The 19416-nt window shown below is 43.3% G+C and overlaps 3 protein-coding genes across 8 annotated transcripts in view; all 3 read right to left on the reverse strand.

The window, feature by feature from the left end:
* Window positions 1-272: 272 nt before the first annotated feature.
* Window positions 273-6032, reverse strand: pcsk9 (proprotein convertase subtilisin/kexin type 9). Of its 4 annotated transcripts, none has more exons than XR_011036678.1 (11): window positions 4820-5412; window positions 3819-3951; window positions 3599-3732; window positions 3347-3488; window positions 2821-3279; window positions 2516-2686; window positions 2282-2421; window positions 2044-2209; window positions 1202-1413; window positions 902-1136; window positions 273-469 (listed from the first exon to the last, which is right to left on the reverse strand). XR_011036678.1 is itself a non-coding variant. In XM_068318542.1 (11 exons), the coding sequence occupies exons 1-11, from the start codon at window positions 5036-5038 to the stop codon at window positions 960-962; spliced, it is 1875 nt and encodes a 624-aa protein (XP_068174643.1). In that variant the 5' UTR covers window positions 5039-5412; the 3' UTR covers window positions 275-959. The 4 variants fall into 4 exon arrangements, 3 of the variants coding, with proteins under 3 accessions (XP_068174642.1, XP_068174641.1, XP_068174643.1); XM_068318542.1 differs by having other exon boundaries at window positions 275-1136; window positions 2821-3004; window positions 3083-3279; XM_068318541.1 differs by lacking the exon at window positions 4820-5412 and adding an exon at window positions 5724-6032 and having other exon boundaries at window positions 273-1136.
* Window positions 6033-9267: 3235 nt separating this feature from the next.
* si:dkeyp-51f12.3 (uncharacterized protein LOC107988041 homolog) lies at window positions 9268-14136 on the reverse strand. 3 transcript variants are annotated; one of them, XM_068318546.1, is made up of 3 exons: window positions 13775-14136; window positions 13159-13502; window positions 9268-10098 (listed from the first exon to the last, which is right to left on the reverse strand). In XM_068318546.1, exons 2-3 carry the CDS (start codon window positions 13422-13424, stop codon window positions 9939-9941), a joined length of 426 nt encoding a protein of 141 aa, XP_068174647.1. In that variant the 5' UTR covers window positions 13425-13502; window positions 13775-14136; the 3' UTR covers window positions 9268-9938. The 3 variants fall into 3 exon arrangements, with proteins under 3 accessions (XP_068174647.1, XP_068174645.1, XP_068174646.1); XM_068318544.1 differs by having other exon boundaries at window positions 13159-13580; XM_068318545.1 differs by having other exon boundaries at window positions 13159-13583.
* Window positions 14137-19099: 4963 nt separating this feature from the next.
* The window catches only part of si:dkeyp-51f12.2 (uncharacterized protein LOC100151460 homolog), a 3023-nt gene continuing 2706 nt past the window's right edge, over window positions 19100-19416 (reverse strand). Inside the window, exon 2 of the mRNA XM_068318804.1 lies at window positions 19100-19334. Within this exon, the coding sequence (XP_068174905.1) occupies window positions 19100-19334 (235 nt within the window). The remainder of the gene's footprint in view (window positions 19335-19416) is intronic.

Below are 19416 nucleotides of genomic sequence, written 5' to 3' on the forward strand. Positions count from 1 at the left end.
TTTTTTTATCCTTTATGTTGATTTCTGCAGGGTTTCCTTTGAATTATCTAATTTTATCCTGAAAACAATCTGCATGTCTCTTTAGCTTTGGCTGAATTCCTTTTAACTAATTAGATAAAAATGACATCTTAGTTATGGTACAGTATATTAAACCTCTGACTGGACAGGTGATTGGTCATGAGGTTAGCTCCACTCATGAGGCAGCCCCTTCTCATAGTCCTGTCCTGATGAGATTTGGAGTCACTAAAGGTTGGTCCAGTGGGTTTTGCTCCGTTTGAAATTAATCACAGTGGATTTTTTTCTCTCTTAACAATAATGTGTGTAATCATGAAAGATACTTTCACACAAAGGCAATTCAATGTTCTGTCTGATTTATTCATTGCTGATCAGGCCGCTCCAGCCTAGAAGCTTCTCTTGTTCACCTACAGTCTGACCTGGAGATGTTCCTCTGCTACAAACACATTATGAACTGGAAGAAAACCACATGGTATAAAATGAATGAAGCCTGAATCATTACAACTACTACTGGTCCCATTATGGTTTGGTAGGACCAGCTGAATACAACACATTCACTACCTAATGTCTCACTGGTTCATATCCTCATGTCAACATAACTATTAGCACGTCTAGAAGCTGCCACATGAATCACTACATCCCTAAAGGTTTCACTAAAACTAGGTTTTTATAGGTTTGTAAAGAACGGTCATAAATACAACCATGGCAATATTATAAATTAAAAAAATGGAAATGGCATGTTCACAAAAAGATCTCAGAATTGTTAAAAATGCAAAAATATTTTCTCTTCAAACTAAAATTGTGTTAATACAGCCAAGTACAATAAGCATTAATACGTTGAAGAATAGAGCATCCTTTATATACCGTACATGTCTGTGCATTTCACCTCATTTTAAAATGGACACAAACAGTTTTCCAGAAGTGATAAAAGGTTGAGGGCCGCGTCAGTGGAGGGGTGGTCTGACGTGACAGCAGACAGCGATGCCGGCTGTGATTCCAGCCGCTGTGGTTCTGTCAAAACGGCAGCTGTTTCCTGTAACCCCTGGACCCACGAGAGCCCAGCCCTGAGAGATGCTTTTGCAGTCTGTCAGAGTCCAACCGGTGGGACAAGACACCTCAACCTGCAGGAGGACATCAGTGTTCAGAGCAGAAACTTTCAAACATTTCTATTATTTCAAATATTTACCTGATCTTTGTCTACTGAAATCTTTTCCAGCACTTTACACTCTAGGGACGGGGCGTGGCGGGACGGGGCATGGCGGGACGGGGCGTGGCGGGACGGGGCATGGCGGGACGGGGCGTGTGATGTCGACCCATCTTTGACGATGCAATGCTTCCGATCGCCGTGATGAGGACGGGAGTCAGACAGGAAATCAGCAGAGGAGCGGGACGCACAGCCTGGAGAAGGATGAGCTACGAGCTCAGTCAACAGAAAACTTTTTCTCCATCACTGATTCTCAGGTAACATCGTCCACACAAGAATCACCATGGAGACAATAAATCAGGAACATAAAGTCAGCTACTGAACGGCCTTTTGACAACCATGCATGCATGGGTGCTATTTATGCTGGCATGAAGTGCATTTTCCTCCCAGGATGATTGTCATGGTAACTAGTATCATAGACTGATGTTCTGAATGCAGCCGTATCAAAACTACTGTTGCTCACAGCGCAGCCTCTGAGCCACAGGTTTGTCTGGCTTCAGCATTAATACATTAATACGTGTTAATACACGGCATCAGGTGCCTTCACTTCATTCTGAATCATAAAACCACTTCTGCAGGTTCAGTATGAACTAATTTGCTGCTAATGGTCGAACGTTCCATCAGTGAAAGTGTTTGGTTGAGTTAAAAAAAAAAAATTGTTCAATGAAATTTAAATTTTTCAAAAATAAATCCATCAAATATGAATCACCCTTGCTGGAGGAACTTTCCCAGTCCAATCTTTTCATCTAACGAGTGACCTGTCTTTAACTTTCCACCCCAAACCGGCGACAAGCGGCTGCACAGATGTTCCAGCTGTGACTCACCGCTCAGGTGGAGCTGTGGGCCGACACACTCGGCTTCTTGCCCAGGCGTGGGACTAGTGTGGACCTGGCACTGCAGGCCACCGATCACACAGCAGCGTGCCACTGCATACACACCTTTACCCTCTGGACCATTGTGGGCAACACACTCCATGCCCCTGCTGTTCACCTGCACACACAAAGCGAATGTGTTTCCCACCACCGAAAGGTGTTTATTGTGGTGAGGTCACTTTGAACTCACGGTGGTGGTATCTCCAGCTGGGACCCCATCAGGACTGTAGCTGCTGCAGCTCATCATCTCCTCCCCCAGACGGCAGCGGCTGACAACCTGCTCACCTCTGGACATCTCTGACCACACCGACCGACACAGTAGCTCTGCCTCTGCACACCCAAACGGACACACAAGGATTTATTTACACGTGTGTGTGTGTGTGTGTGTGTGTGTGTGTGTGTAAGATGAAGTGTTGTCACGAACCTGAGCTGTAGGCAGATGGCATGGCTGCCACCAGGTTCGGAGTGATGAGCTGGTGTGTTTCAGACAGAGACAGGAAGTGGATTGTGTTTCTGATGGAATGATGCAGCATCATCTGCAGGACCTGCACCGGTGACATGTTCTGATTGGACGACAGCATCACTGATGCTATACCTACACATGCACACACACCAAGGAAGTAATCAACTCTATTGCAGCATTACGTAGATTTCTTTTTTTTCATTCTGTGTGTGTGTGCGTGTGTGTGTGTGTGTGTGTGTGTGTGTGTGTTTGTGTGTGTGGTATACCAGCAGCATGTGCAGCAGCCTGGGACGTTCCACTGCTGGAGGTAAAACAGGTGCTGCAGTCACTGCTGGCACTAACAATATCATCGCCGGGGGCAAACAGGTCAACACATCGGCCATAGTTACTGCCCCCAGCTCCCTGGGACATGAGCTGGTCGGCTGAGTTAATTGCCCCTATTGTGATGACCTGCAGCACAAAGTAAATGACAGTAAGGGGCGTGTGAACGTATCCATCAGGTGTGTTTGAGTTGAAGCCTTGGAGAACCTCGGGCTCTGAAGCAGGTGAGTAGAGGCAGGCGTCGTCTCTGTGGTTTCCTGCAGCAGCAACGACCACCGCTCCGTAAGCCACCGCGTCCCGACAGGCCGCGTTCAACGCACGGCTGAACGCACCAACCAAAGGCAGCAGGACCACCACAGCCCCCACAGGACGGGGGAGGAGCTCCGCTCGGACGTACTCCAGACCTGAGGAGGGGACATGCAGTGGCCCACACCCCCAGTCTGTGGTGCACCGGTTCTGTGGGAGTCCTACCTGCCAGCACTCCGGACACCGTCCCCCTGCCCTGACAGTCCAGCACACGGACCAGCTTCACACCAGCGCCTGGAGCAACACCGGAGTCTGAGCCGCTCACCACCCCCACGATGTGTGTGCCGTGACGGCTGCAGCGACTGGCCTGTGGAGGGGAGGCGGGTGGTACGGACACGGAGTGAAACACGTTCACCGGTGTCAGCTGCAATTATAAACATGTATTTAATACGCAGGTATTTAATTAGTATGTAGAACCTGTCTGTGAATTCTGACTCCCTCTTCCTCTGGGACGCTGTTGAAGTCTGTGATGACGACTCGGCCTTCGACCTCCCGGTGAGAGCTGTGAACGCTGCCATCCATCAGATACACCTCCGTGTTTCTTCCGTCGTCTGCACGGAACAGAGGGATTGTGGGTGTGGGCGTAATTCAGTTGTGTGTCAGACAGGAAGAGAGACGGACACACGGTCAGACTCACTGGGAGGCCGGTACTTGCTGTTTTCAGAGGTTCCACCCTCAGGCTGTAGTAACCTCTGGAGGTTCCACGGGCTGCTCTGAGCAAAGATGGCTGAGTCCTCCTCGATGTAATGGACGTGAGGGAGCCTCAATGCCTGGCAGGGGAATCATCAACATTTATTGATGACTTATTGTGTTTTAAATCAAAAGATTGAAGGCATTCACCTGAGGTTAATCAATTACCATGTATTTGATTGTTTTTGCTTGTGTGTTTTCTTTTAATCAATAAAGTTTTCTTAGTGAGGACTTAAATACTTTAGTCAATGAGTTTATTTGATTGTTATCTCCTCCTGATGGTCGGCATGTGGGAGGAGTCCCCCAGGGCTCCATCCTGGGTCCCCCGATTTGTCTCCGTCTATAAATGCTACCCCTCAAGTCTGTGTCCTACAGGTGATCTAGTCATCCTCTCTCCTGATGCTTCAACACTGCATGTTACTGAGGCTGTGAGAATGGTCAAACATGTTTTCCAGTGGAAAAAGAAGTCAATAACACCATCTCCTGATTTAGATTATATGATTTTTGTTGGGGGTTTTTTGTTTTTTGTTCTTCAATAAAAGTTACTGTCTTTTTGTCTCGTTTTACAGTAAAACATGCTGCAGTATAAGCAATGTCATGTACAGTATCTAAAACACATAAAATACAATGACTGATGGATAATTAAATTCATTTATTATAAGGTATAGTTCATATAATTACCTAATTCAGATCAATTATTTTCTCATTGATTTTATTAACCTGTGCTGTTGTAGTTTTTTATTTAATTATTACTTATTACACCAACTTTGAATGAAAAAGTTAAATCCATAAATCCAAATACTTGAATATTTAAAATATTTTCAACGGATGCCCTTTAATTCATTAGGGGGAAAACAAAAATAAATTAATTTATGCAGAGTTGAATGATCGATTAGAGGTCTCTCACTGATCAGCGGGCAGCCACGTGCTGACAGGTGAAGGACTGACCAGCTGGATGACGTCACTGCCGGTCTTGAGCAGGAACCCGCGCACAGCTCCCGCGTAGGTCTGCAGGACCTCCAGCGGCTGGCCCCTGCGCGCCGCCGCGGCTCTCAGGCTCCTGATGCTCCTCCGCGCGCCGGACTCGCGCGCTCCGGGACGCAGCACGAGCACATACCGTCCGGGCACGCGCCAAGCCGCCTGGAGCGCCGCACAGGGAACACGCATGCGCACAACGAGCAGGAAAAACGAGACACGCTTGCAAAATTGTGCCCGAATCCTTCCTAAATAAGTGTGTTCTGCACCCGCTGTGTACAAAGCAACACTTCTGATAAAGCACAAAAAACTAAATCTACGTTTTCCTTATACATAGAGGAATTATTGTTAGATATAAATGATCTAAAATAACTGTGGCAGCTTCACCTGTGGATCATACCGTATAAACATTCTAAAAGCACGTAAATGATTAAGATAAATTCAATCTTTTAATTAATGAAAAACTACATGAGGCGGACATAACATGCTGTTAACAAGTGCGAGGCAACCTTAGTAAATGCGTAATTTAATTTAAGTGCTTTTATACTCAACGTGCTTTAATTTCATGATTACAGATTCACATTAACAAACAAATATTTACATGATAAATTGTTAAATATTATGGTGCATGTCGTTACTGATTATAGTATATCTAATGATTCAAAGTGCTAAATTACTATACATCTATTCATATATATATATATATATATATAATTAAAATGTGCTCTTCTGCAACATGAGAACTTTTATTTGAAGTACAGTATTTGATTCTAAAAACTGAAGTGTATTCTAATTACTGAGAGCAGCGTGCTGTGATCGCGTCTCTGTGACTTTAGAGAACGACCTGCGGCTCACAGAAGCTGAGAAGCATCATCACCTTGTTGCACCTGATGAGTTGGGCTCCGGGCTCGGCTCCGGGCTCGGCTCCGGTCCTCTCCTCGCCCATCAGATCCAGGATCAACTCGTCGTCCTCGGGGTAGTTCGGCGCACTCGCTGTCAAAGACGCGCACAAACACAAGACGCGCACAATCCAACCTGAGGTGCGACGCATTTGTCAGCCGTCTTTGAACGTCTCCAGATAAATAATCAGGATAACTATCAAATCACACAGATCCACCAATGACAGTTCGATTGAAGTCTGAGTTCCACAGATGTTTTGGCGCCCCCCCGACAGCCGCCTGTCCGTTATGGCTGCTAGTCAGACACACCTCCAACATCTACTCTGATTTAAGAAAAAAAATCCAACAATTTATTCCATAATTGAAGGCGGGGATTGCTGACGTCTTTTGGGCTCAGGCTTTTGTGTTACTCTAAATGATTCTTATTAAAAACACGTCCCACCGTGGAGGGGTCGTGTTTGGAGCTGGTGAGTCCCAGACTTATTTATTCATGTTTTGTCACATTATTAAAATGTTACATGGAAAGACCCACCTAGAACTCATATTTGTTGTTTTGTCCGAGATACAATTTAAATTTGATAATTTAAACTGCTTGCTTGTGCAATGTCCTTTAATATGCATCATTAATTTATCTTTGGACAACACGTGGTTTTTGCAGCTCAAATGAACAGAAGGACCGAAGCCTCTGAGAGGAGCAATTTCCTGTTCTTGTACATTCATCCATTCTTCAGGAAAGGAGCTACTCAGCCTGCTGTTAGTTACATGATGTCCTCTCAAGACTATAGGAGCCTTAACAGGTCTGACAGATGATGTCAGGACCCCCACAGGGGTCTAAACGTGATACTGTGGGGAGCACTGGGTTAGTAAGGAGATGCACATGGTTTTGTGCATTCATGGTCGTGTAGCACCACCGATCTAAAGTGTAGAAGACAAGATCACAAAACAGTCAGTGTTCATTTGTTTCATTTCATATCCAGGAGTCCAATATTCCGTCTCTCTGTCTGTCAAATTTCCATTCTCACCAATCTGTAATCACAAGATCTGTGTTACTGCATTGATCAAATCAGCGACTGGATGTGACAGTATCTTCTTCACTTTAATCAATCAATCAAATCAATCAATTATTTAAATCTTGTGGTCTGTTTATAAAGTGTGAACCAAATTAGGTCCAGAATTATCTGATTCATAATGAACCGTCCAGTCGCTTCAGGTCCTCTGGTGCGGGTCTGTTTTTGGTGCTCAGTCAAAACTAAACACCTCGAATGTGTGTTCAGCTTTATGCTCCACATCCAGAACGGACAGCCAGAGAACTCTAATTGATTTTATGCTGCATGTGTATCTTTTATTCATACTGTGTTAATGCCATTTATATTTACTGTAAAGCACTTTCATTACCATGTTGTACATTTTAACATTTGCTTTGCCTTTTGGCTGTTTATTTATTATTTACAGATCAGGACAATATTTTTATAGTTATACCATCACCATACATTGGTAGCCTCTGACTTTAGAAGAACCAATTTAAAAGTGACCTTTCTGGTAGAGCACATTCATTAGTTATCAGTAGAGGTACCCTGTGAAGTGTGTTTTGGTTACTGTAGTGTTTGCTTTCCACATCCCTCAGGACAGACGTGCACAACATGTCACACATTCCCGGCACCAGTTGCATGCTGGTCCGTTAACAGTTAATGTTGGTAATGAGACATAATGCAGAACCTCAAGGACACATAGCAACGCTGAAGGGTAATAACACAGATTTTAAACATGGTTCTGGGTGGTTTGCTCATCTGCTCAGAGGACACACACTTCTATGGTGGAAACTGTATGAATAAGAATTTTTGTAACTCCACCTGTGTTTCATGGCTCAAAGAAGTCACACTGTAGATCCATGCAATCTCACTTTCTTGTCTAGTGATGTGTTAAATACATTTAGTCATCTTATTTGGAAAATAGTGCCATCTTCTGGAATTAACATGATACATAAATGTAGTGATTTTCACTGACACAAAGACCATAATCTTCAGCGATGATGGTGTCCTGTCCTCAGACCAGATGCAGCGTGGGACAGCTGTGACACTGATTCCTGGGGGCTTCTGGAAGGAGTCTTGCGCTCTGTTTTCGGCTAAAAGAACCTGGCAGAGTCCCCGCATGCCTAAAATTAAATTAAATAAAAGGGGATGAAAGAGAAAGACAGGAATAGCATGTTGTCCTAATTTTCTTCTTTTCCCTTATCCGGGGGAGGAATTTGCTGAGAAGGCATGTCTTCATCTGGCTGCTTAACTTTCATGTAGTTATAAGTGCTCACATGGAGGAGTTCCTCTCTCCCCCCCCGCCGGCCATGAGACTAACTGTGGCTCAACTGCTTTAATCCAGGGAACATTAGCGGCCCTCATTGAGGGAGCGGGACCATTACGCATTCACTGTCTCCACCCTTGTTTCCAAACTATCCCGCAATTTTCAGTCACATCCGTCAAGCCACGACCACTTCTCCTTTTCCCTTCTCTGCTCTGATGTCATAGCCACTGCGTTACTTCGCTCTTTATTTTCCTATAAAGATAATAAATTGAGTATATATAGCATATTACTACAGACAGATGATCGCTTAGCTTCCCGAGAGACGCAGACTGACCACATGGAGTCACTCAGACGTGAATGAACAGCCATTTGTCCGTGGGCTGTGGGTGTTGGTGAGAGTGTGTGCATGACAGGGTACCTTCCTTCTTCTGCTTCAGCTGCAGTCAACACTGGACCCTCCAGACTGTCGTCGAGAATCTTAGGAGTGAAAATGATCTGACAAACACACTCTCAGTTAGCAAACAGATTTCTGAGTAACAGCAATCACACCCAATATGTCGTTTTCCTCACACATACACACACACACACACACACACACACCATGTATCTACCTTGGGATAGCACTGGCATATGCTCCACACAGTCCCGACACACACCATAATGACCCCCAGACCACATATGGTGGCATAGACGTGTGGTTGCTCCTGAGTCATAATGAAGAGGCCGACTGCTGACACACACATCCCTGCTGCTATCAGTCCGTACCGATACGGTTTCCCTTCTGCCATTGCTGAAACAGAGGCAAACTGACAAAGCTCTTATCTTTTCTTTATTTTTCTTTTTTATTTAAAACTCCTTGCACCTGTTATTCCCTGAGGAACGCTTCGGTTCTGCCCCTTTCCAGGGCTTGAAGGTGAAGGGTGGAGACAGACTGGTTAGGGTTCCACTCTGCTAGCCATTACAGCCTGCAGACAGTCTGGTCAGGTGAGGTATAAAATTGCAGGTATGTGTGTGTGCGTGTGTGTGTGTGTGTCTTTGAAAAGTCACCTTGCCTCCAGTCGTATGCACAAAGGAGAGTTGGAACTGTGTTACTGAGAGTGTTTATATCTGTTTGGTTTGGAGCTGATTTTGATATTCCTCTTCACCATTTTTCCAGGGTTTCCCTCTTTTACATAAACAAACCATTATTCCTGAACGTCACACTGCCAAAAGAGGGCTCCGTAGATATTCATTAAATCAACTTTATAGTAACATCATAACATAGCACTGACAAACCACATTTTGCAAACACTAGAAAAAAGCTGAGCGATAAATACGACTGTATTGTGTACATTCTGCTTTCACTAGTTAAGGCACTTTGCATTAAATGAGCTGTCATGGAATCAGGTACAAAATTTTGACAGAAAAAAGTGGAGATACATAGAAGAGTTATGTAACAGTGGGGAAAAGTTCTTGTTGTGTTTAAAGGACGGTGCTGTACAGCCGCAGTAGTCAGTCACATCACTTCAAGCAGGCCAATAAAATATCGGAATTGCATGTCTGCAAAGACGCCTGCAGCCAAACTAAGATGAATCCTCTATAGTAAAGGTTACATAATGTTGTGTGGACAGTGATAACTTGTGTGGACAATAGTGAAACAGTTGTAGAGTTCCTTTAACGATAAATCACAGAGCACATTTGAAGTTGACAGAGGACACATGAACACGCAGTTTCCAGAACCCTGAAGTCTTCAATTTGCCGGGGTGTACTCCTGGTTGTTGAATTGTGCTTCGGTACACATCTGAGTGCAGCAACGAGATGAGCGAGGACGTCCATAGCACCGACTACCAGTTAAAGGTTCTTGCTGGGAACCAGGGACAAAAAAGGCACAAAGTAAAGACGTCCATCAGAGTCAAAGGTTAAAGCTGCTCGCCGTGCACCTGGCTCTTCATCACTGTGTCATAGGATGGAGGAGGCTCCATTGTCCACGGTGGGGGGGTGGATGGGAGGGAGAGTTCAGGCTCTGGTATCGTGCTGACAGAGTCCTCTGACATCTCCCGACGGATTCTGTCCAGTCTCCTGAGAAAACAGAAGGAACCAATGAGGACTTAGTCCAGCGGTTCTCCACCCTGACCATCGCTCACATTCACCCAGTGGTGTGGGTGAACGTGAGCGACGGTCACGTTCACCCACACCACTGTCACATTCACTCCATTGAGACACACACTTTCATTCCTTACAGTAACGACACTCAACTACACTTACAACTAAAGTAACTAAAATGTCCACAAGCTCCAGTTCCTTCGATAATTACTCTATAATTTAGACTTCAGCTCCCTCCTGTACCGACGTTTGACATAACATTACATAACTCAGCACTGGCAGTCGTGTTCTTTTATCAGTTAAATAAGACTCTGTTCTGTGGAGCTCAAACTCTTCTGATCTATCATAGAATCTGGAGGAAAACCTGTTGAGGTCCAGCATGGACAATTTACCACCTGGCCACTACAGAGTTAATCCTTAGAGCGAGGCACTGGACCCGTAACTCTACAATGGTACCATGTGTTCCTCTAACATCTCTGCTTGTGATGTGTGTGTAATGTCTCTATTTAAAGGTAGTGTGTGTAAGGTGTGTAATAAGTGAGACATTTACTTTGAGATTAATTGAATAATTCTCCATTTTCTTATGTAAATCAATGTAAAATTAATCTACATTCAGTTTTTACACTCCAGATCACATCACAATATTCTCTTTCATACTTGATTCATACGTTTGTTTGATTATTTTACCCCTCATTTTATTCATTCTCCATATTCCCCTTAAATGACTGATTTTTCCATCCTGGGATTTCAGATCTTAGCATTTACATCACATTTCCTACAGGATATGTATTCTTCTGTTTGCTTATCATTCCGTTGTTTATCGCTCTCTAATCCTGTGAACATTTCAACTGTAAACAGTCTGTGGCACATATTTAAAGATAGCTCGTGTTTAGAAATACAGATGAGCCTGACTATCATCAGTGTCTGGGAGATGAAAAACCACTGATGATGGAAATCGTGCTCCTGGCATTTCTCTTCCTCCATCGGTGCTGGACAATGAGCAGAACATGTTTTGTTTAAATTTGTAGGGTATTGTAGAATACCTCCAACTATGAATCTGTTAGCCACATGCTTTCTTCATGACCTACTTTTATAAACAGTTCATAATAAATAAAAAATTCTATTGCTTTCCAATTCCCAATGTCACAAGTGCAGTTTTCAAAAGTTTGTCACACTGTTCACTATTACTAATTCCTGACAATGTGTCCAACAGATCTGTTTAGGAGCATTTGTCAGCTCAGCGGCCTGGAGGGCTTCTGGCATTTCCCTGTTTGTGTTTATTCATCTTTAAGAACTCAATCTTTAAGTCCGTTGTCCTCTGTGTGGTGTTTCCAGCCCTTGCAGCCAGGATAGCATGACTCCATGAATGGCAACATCAGCTAGTGGGCCGAGACCAGAAATAAATATGTCAATACCCACTGGATGCTGGATGGAATGCCAGGAAAGTGACGTCATACTTTGTGACAGTACAAAGACGTCTATTTTTCAATGAAGACTATTGATTGTGACCTCCGTCATTACTGTTCAATATGTGACATTGTTTCTGTGAAGGTTTATATTGGAGCTGGTTTCAGCGCCACAGAGGTTTGACTCACGCAACAGCCTGCAGCTGTTTCACTGGAAGACATCCCATGACCAGCTGGGAAAACTGTGTTCCAGCAAAATGTTACGTCGTAATTTCTATCTATCTATTTATCCGTCCATCCATCCATCCATCCATCCATCCATCCATCTATTCAGAAATTTTCCATGTATTTTCAAAAACATGATAGGAGTGTTGGGTACAAACATCCCATAATATTTTGGAGTACATCCAAATAAGGGGCGGATCCAGAATGTTTTTACCCCTTCTCTAACATTGGATGATCGCTATTTTTTTCACCATTTACCACATATGTTGCTCGCTATTACGATCGCTATTTTCACATAATCCATGCAAGGAATTCTGATCATGCAGGAGGGGTTGGAGGATCTGATTGTCAGAAGGGGTCCTTTGGGATTCTGTTCTACTTTTATAAATGTGGAGAGATGAAGCTTTTTAGAGCCTTTTTATCAATTGCATCAAAACGACTTGATCTGTTTCAACGTGTGTGTGTGTGTGTGTGTGTGTGTGTGTGTGTGTGTGTGTGTGTGTGTGTGTGTGTGTGTGTGTGTGTGTGTGTGTGTGTGTGTGTGTGTGTGTGTGTGTGAGGGTCCACTAGAATCCATCTAAAGGAAACATCAGCTTTACACGAACTTCAAACATCTCCAGACGTTTGATGAAGTGTGCGCCACAAACCTCCAGCTAACTTTAACAATCATGAAACATTAAATGAAATGAAGTTTTAAGATTGCTGATTTAGTTTTAGGATTGCTTGTGAGACTTGAATATCTTTGACACATGTTGCATCCTAGTTGGCCTTTTATTCTTTGATGCCTGAAATGTTTCACCTTAACTTCTACCAAGGAGGTTATGCCTTTGCTATGATGTTGGTTTGTCTGTCTTTTAGCAAGATTACACACACACACACACACACACACACACACACACATACACACACACACACACACACACACACACACACACACACACACACACACAACATGGATTTTCAACAACCTTGGCTGGATAATTGAGCGTATAGAAAGAACTGATCACGTTTGGAGGGGGTGTGAATAAGGCAGCGGTTTCAACAATATTTTTTCTTTTTTAATGAAAATCACAACAAGGGACTTTTGGAGCTTTTAAACATAAACAGCTTGACGATTGCGGAAACTGAACTAACCTAAACTAAACTAAACTAAACTAATGCAGATATTACTTAAGAAGTCTTAAATATTATTCCCATTTACTGCAGTTGAGAGAGTAAGCGAACATTAGAGACGAGTTGAAAAGTGAATGAAATAGTACTTTTTTGGTAACCCTAAACCACCCTAACCCCCAAACCCCACAGATCACCCTTGATCTCTGGATTCAATGTTCTTTACGTTCCCACGTGCAATTTCTTTGTCACATAAAAACCAGTCTGAATGTAACCATTCCCTGTTGTGTGTTACCTTTGTATAGCCAGGGCCTGCTGGGGGCTGAAGCGTGTTCCTGTGCGTGGGTGCAGGAGGAAGTGTCCGGGCACTGCCACCTGGAGATTCTTCATGGCCATGCAGAGTCCACTGACCAGCATCCCGACGCCCCCCAGACCCATGAACAGCCCGACTCCAAAGAGTGGGGCTGAGTGGTTGGGCAGGCCCACGCACAGGGCCATGACCCCCCCAGCAGTCATCATCAGAATGCCCAGACAGAGCAGCATTCCCTGGGGGAGCGGCATCTCTTGGAGCCCCCCTTGCCTTGTTGGGGACTGACTCCTTCCAGCTACGGGTGCGCCTCCTCTTCAGCAGCAGCCAGTCTGCAGGGGAGAAGAGAGGAAGAGGAAGAGGAGGAGGAGGAGGAGGAGGAGGAGGAGAGCTGAGATCCGCAACCTCTTCTGCTGGAAATAACACACCAAGAGAGGAAGGGGGAAGAAGCCAGAGCAGAAAAAAAAAAAAAAAAAAAAGGAAGCTGATTTCACGCGTAAAAACGACGGATGTGTGCAACATGTAAATGTTCTGTGCTGTGTGTGTGTGTGTGTGTGTGTGTGTGCGTGTGTGTGTGTGTGTGATAAACAACAATCATATCTACCTCATAGTTCAGTCGCTGATCAGCAGATGAAAGATTCACCATCTCCGTTTGCACTTTGACAACTTTGACTCCTCTTAATCCCGTCAGGCGCTCAGAAAATAAAATTTAAAGAAAAGAAAAGAATCTTCCTCCCTTCAGCACATCCCGCGTCCCCGCCGCGCCTCACTCCGAGCTCCTCTGCCGCGTCGCCTTCTCCCCCCACGGAGGAGGCATGTCCGTCTGCTTGGAAGAGATCACTGCAATCAAAAAAATCTGGAGGACTGGAGTCAATGTGGCGTGGACGTGGGGCACTGTTTGGTTTCCATATGGCAGCAGCAGCAGAAACAGAGCCGTGGAGTGTGAGGAAGTGTGTGTGTGTGGGGGGGGGTTTATGAGAAAGGGTTTTCAGTGACGGGGAGTGGAGGGCAGGGCGATGTGAACGCTGTCACGTTGCCTCTGTTTGGGCAAGCTGTTTGCACAAGGAAAGAGTTACAGTCTCGGCCATCGAGACTATAACTCCCTCAAAGGGGTGGGGCAGGAGAACTAATGACTGATCAGGAAGGACCTGATCGGGCAATCGATCCCCTTTGATCTGCAAACACCCCCTCAGATACTGATCATCATTGTAGTGACGAAGCTCTTTGCTCCTCGACCAACTTGGATTCAGGAAGTTGTCCTTTCTGTCTGGATGTCAGCAAGATGTGGAAAAGCTGTCCATGGATTTTCACTACATTTTATGTAGAGGAGGATCATTTGCCAAGGAACAGATCAAATGTTGAAGCGAGCGTCCAAATTCACTTTTTTTCCACATGGATATTTTTCCATGTCTGTGTAGGTTCTCTGTTATCCAGGTCAAGACCAGCCACCTTCAGAACTGAGGAACCCTCTTGGATGAGAGGCGAAATGTTTTCAATAAACCGTCTTAAGGTCCAGTGGACTGATTTAAACAGCTTTGGATATTTTTCCATGGAATCATTAAACATAACCGTTTATTCCAGATTTTGGTCCATTTTTTGGACAGTGTCTCATAGTGCACTGTTGAAAGTTGAGTCAAATGCGTTTCAGTCTGAAGACATTTCTCCTCTCCTTCAGGAGGCTTGTCTGGCCCTACCTGCCCCCCATGTCAAAGGTGAAGATATTCAAACACTTCTGATTAGGCTAACAATGAAAGGTGTTCACAGTTGAGTTTATCTAAAGGGGTGTCACATGAATCTTTACCATGGCACTATTTTCCTCCTGACTCAGGGTGTCAACAGGGTTGGGGGGTGAGTTGTTAAGGCTGGACTGCATAGGGGTCATCCAGATCCACTATTCTGGATAATCCTGTTTTTGTGACGAATCATTAACTACTGATCCTAATCAGTAGCCGTTTTTTTGTGTGCCGGTACTCAAGAATCTGCGATATGTGCCTAAAAGCACCACCAACAGAGTTTAAAATGAGGACGTGCAGAACAATGAGATTGTGTGTCTCTTCTCTTCTGTGTGCTTCCACACGAAGCAGTAGCTGTTGGTTGAAGAAAAGTACATCACGTTTTCCACACTCTGCCTTCTTATGAGAAATATGCTATATTTGTATAACCGCCCGTGATTCTCTCACATCCATTGATGTTCCATAACCCCAATCCTGCAAAAGACATCACATAGAGCTGAAGACATTAAAAACAAATTTCTAGACTTTCTTTCCAGACATTTAAAAGGAATAAAACAATTACTTCCCTTTGGGATTATTAAAGAAATCATTCAGTTACAGACGTGCATATTCAGAAGCCCAGTAGAAACATGGTGGACGTTCTGTCCTCCTGTGATTCATATCAGCTCCACGGTTGCAGCTGAGTGTGTATCAGGTCCATCAGAGCCGCTGACATCAGTCGTCCTTGTGCTGTCAACGATCACAACAGTGTATCTGTGGTCATCAGTTCAGTGCAGCATCTTAATTTAGAGGTAATGAAGGTTGTTGAACTCTTTATGCTCGCCAGAGGGCTGACAGAAATAAATGATTTCCACTAAAGTAAAAACAGAACAGTGTTTTTTTTTAATTATAAAAATTATTGAAATGCTTGGATTTTTGGACATCCCCTTATTCATTTAATCATGGCATTAAAATCAGCATGCAGACCATCACAATACCTTTAACATCATCTGTAATCTCTTATTTACTTTAAATTAAAAAGAATGGCAATCGTGTGTCGGTGCAGTCATGGTGGGAGTTCACCCATATGCAAGATATTTAAGAACTTCATGATTGACAGGTCGCGTTTAATCAAAAATGGGATATGAATGTATTTGCTGTGTAAACGTCTCAAATCCTGAACGCTGGAGACTCTAATCAGCACCTGATTGTCCCTTGTCAAACGGGTTTTTGAGAAGGGTTATAAATTTTATGCAACTGCAAGCGAATGTGAACATTGCATTTAAATGATATCAAGGCAGACAAAACATTAAAAAATATATGTAAATATAAAGTTATAACTATATCTAGTTGTTTTTTCAGCATTGAAATATGCAAAAACGGCGTTATGATTCTACAGAATGGTATTAGGATATAATATTTAAACCTCAGCTTCAGGAGTCGGATGCAACAGAAAGACTCATATGATCAGATGAGTCATCACTTCTGTGCTGTCAACAGGCTGACAAGTACATATGGCACAGTAAGTGAAAGACATTGACAGACTGTAGTACTTGTTTTCCAAAATGAATCACAAAGTCCATCTGGTGCGGAAGCATGTTTGTTCTAATAGGAAACCATTTGGAATGATCACTGGACCACTGCATTCTTGGCTGCACAAATAGAAAGGAGGATTCTCAGGGCATCCAGCCAAGCCGAAATTCATTTTGTGCTCAGGCTCCCGGTGAAAATCTACCAAAGCTGAGAATATCAAGTTTTGTAAAGCTCAGGTTTGTATGATTGTCAGTGTAATGTTCTGTGAAGCCCATTTGTAGCTGCAGTGGGAAATCAATATAAGACTGATGCTTTCTTGTTATTTTGAAAGTAGTTAATACAGATCTTTTGGAACAAAGCCCATAGTTGCATTTTCCTCCACTAACATTTTTGTAAACAATATGTCAGTGAGGTTTTCTGAAAAAGGTCACCCCCAAGTGTAACAGCGAAGAACAGATGTTTTGCAGGGCAGTTCTGAAGGATATTAAATTATATTTCTATCATACATGTTGGCTTAAGCTAATTGAGTGCCTGCAAAAAAAACTGTATATTTTACTGTCTATAAAAACAAACACTAAATACGTCCTGAAAACACTGCCTTTAATGATTAAAGGTTAGGATAATGACACTGATAATACATTAAAAAAACCCACAATATTTTGTTGAATGAGTGAATACTAAAGCTGTTTGTTTAAATGAACCTCCTTCAGTGCGAACACATGTCTCTCTCCTGTTGGTGTTAGCTTAGCATACAAGCTGTAAAGGCTTCATCGACATGCAAAAATAAATACATTAATCCATCACATCCCATATACAGCACAGTACTTCCATTCATCCTTTATGTTGGCATCGATTCGGCCACAGGAAGGCAGTGAAGAGTCAAATATTTTGGCAATGAGCTTACTATACCAAGTAAATAAAAAGTAGCAGGACAGAGGCAGATATTTGTTGTTTTCCTTGAATTGTGATCACACTTTTGGGGGTCCTGCTCTGTTTCATCTGTAAATTTTCAGAAATTGTGAATAAATTTCATGCAGATCACTGGGTGGAAGGCTTGTATTTTCTGTGACAAATACAACATTTCAATATTTATCATACATGAGGGTGGTATGAGTCTCTAGATTAAGAAAACAAGTGAGAAAATCAGTTATAATGCTTAACTACTCCTTTAATCATCAGGGACAGATCCAGGGGCGGGATCAGGGGCCCCCAGCTGAAATCTAACTGGTCCCTGACATGCATGTGTAGCTTCTTATTGGATGCCAGGTGTCGTTCTACTGATATTGTCCTATTATTAGGCTGGGGTCAAATTTCCTTCTGTAATTCCCTGTTTTAATACATCAGCTTCATAGTGAAGTTAATTAGTTCATGACCCCCACAGCTCCAAAAACCTACAACAAACATAATTTATATACACACTTGGACATAGCAGCGCCAGTCTGCGGGCAACATCAAATAAATACCTCACAACTATCATTTGAGAATTTTTATTCCCTAAGATGTTTAGACAAACCCAATGCGATTGAGCAAGGCACAATTTGGAAAATATGCCAAATTATGTGTCAAAGATGCAAAGTCATCAGCAAACAAGAAATAACTGGTGAAATGTACTAGAGGGTATGGCCTTCATTTTCAAATGTAGAGAGAAAAAAAATCTGATAGCATTCATGGCTATCATTTGGTCAGAAGAATGTTTAACCCTAGTTTGAACCTGAACCAGGTAGTGATATCATACTCCCACCAGAAGGTGGGACAAATACAGACTGTTTCAAACCACTTCTAACAAACGCAGACTAACGGTGCAGTACTACCATCAGAATCATGCTACGTGTGGAGTGTGGAACTCCTTTCTGCACAGTAAAACGATATTTTCACAAGTTTACCACAACTATGAACAATGATTGGAGAGCAAAGCACCAGAAGACCGTTCAACAATCTATGGCTCGTTTTAACCGCAGACAAACAAAGTTTACTGTCGGACACACAGAATGAACAACAGCTGTCATCTCAGACTTGATCACTGCGGACAAAACCTACCATCAACTTTGTTGAAAATGAGGGTTTTCAAACTTGAATAGAATTTGTCAAGCCTGAAATTACAGAAAAATCTAGAAAAACTAAATCACTACTGAAAGGCATTTTTGCTTAAAATGCCCTCATGTATATATGCATCTCCCTGAAAAAGGAAGTATGCATGTATTTTGGATATACGTTTAACCCCTCTGTGTAAAATATCATCTCTCCATGTTCATGAGATTCTAGCCCCACCACTGCTTTGACCTCCTGTCTAGAATAACATTCTGATGTTGATAAAACCTGGAGGTGATGGGAAAAATATTATTGATTCTCTCCAAGACAACAACATTGAAATGGTGGCTCATAGTTTCCACTTTTCATAAAGACATTAAGATTCTTTGTGCTATACTTTTGTCTGGTAGAGCGGAATTTGGTGTTCTACCTTTAATTTTCCATTATATTATATTTAGATATGTGTTACACCTGAATTGCAATTACAGAAAATATGGGGAAACATGCTCGAGCTAGCGCTGGTCACCATGAGGAAGAAACATGCTCCAAGTGTGTTGGTGTCAGAAGGCAGCTATTGCAAATAATAAAAGCCCTGGTGTCATGCCTTTTAACCTTTTGGTCTTGGGGGGGTTGGGCCGTCCCCCACCCGCCCTGAGTCACACCTCGAAGCTGATTTCTCTTGACTGTCCAAACAGCGGTTCTGTTGCCAGGTGTGTGTCTGAGTATGCACGCCGCAGATGAGTAGAGCTGCATGTCGTCTTGATGGCAACCTCGTAGGGAGGTGGGGGTTCCAACCACGGGGGAGGGTGAGGCGATGGGCTAAAACCAGGGTCCATGGGAGGGTAATCAAACTCCTCACCTCGAGTTCCATGTCTGTAGTGTTCCATCGTCCTGCACTCAACGAAAAAATGGCAGTAAGAAAGAATACGAAGCAATCCTGTACTTAATGAAACTAGAGCGAGCCTGACGTGTG

The sequence above is a fragment of the Antennarius striatus genome, chromosome 7, assembly GCF_040054535.1.
Source record: "Antennarius striatus isolate MH-2024 chromosome 7, ASM4005453v1, whole genome shotgun sequence".
NCBI classification, from domain to species: Eukaryota; Metazoa; Chordata; class Actinopteri; order Lophiiformes; family Antennariidae; genus Antennarius; species Antennarius striatus.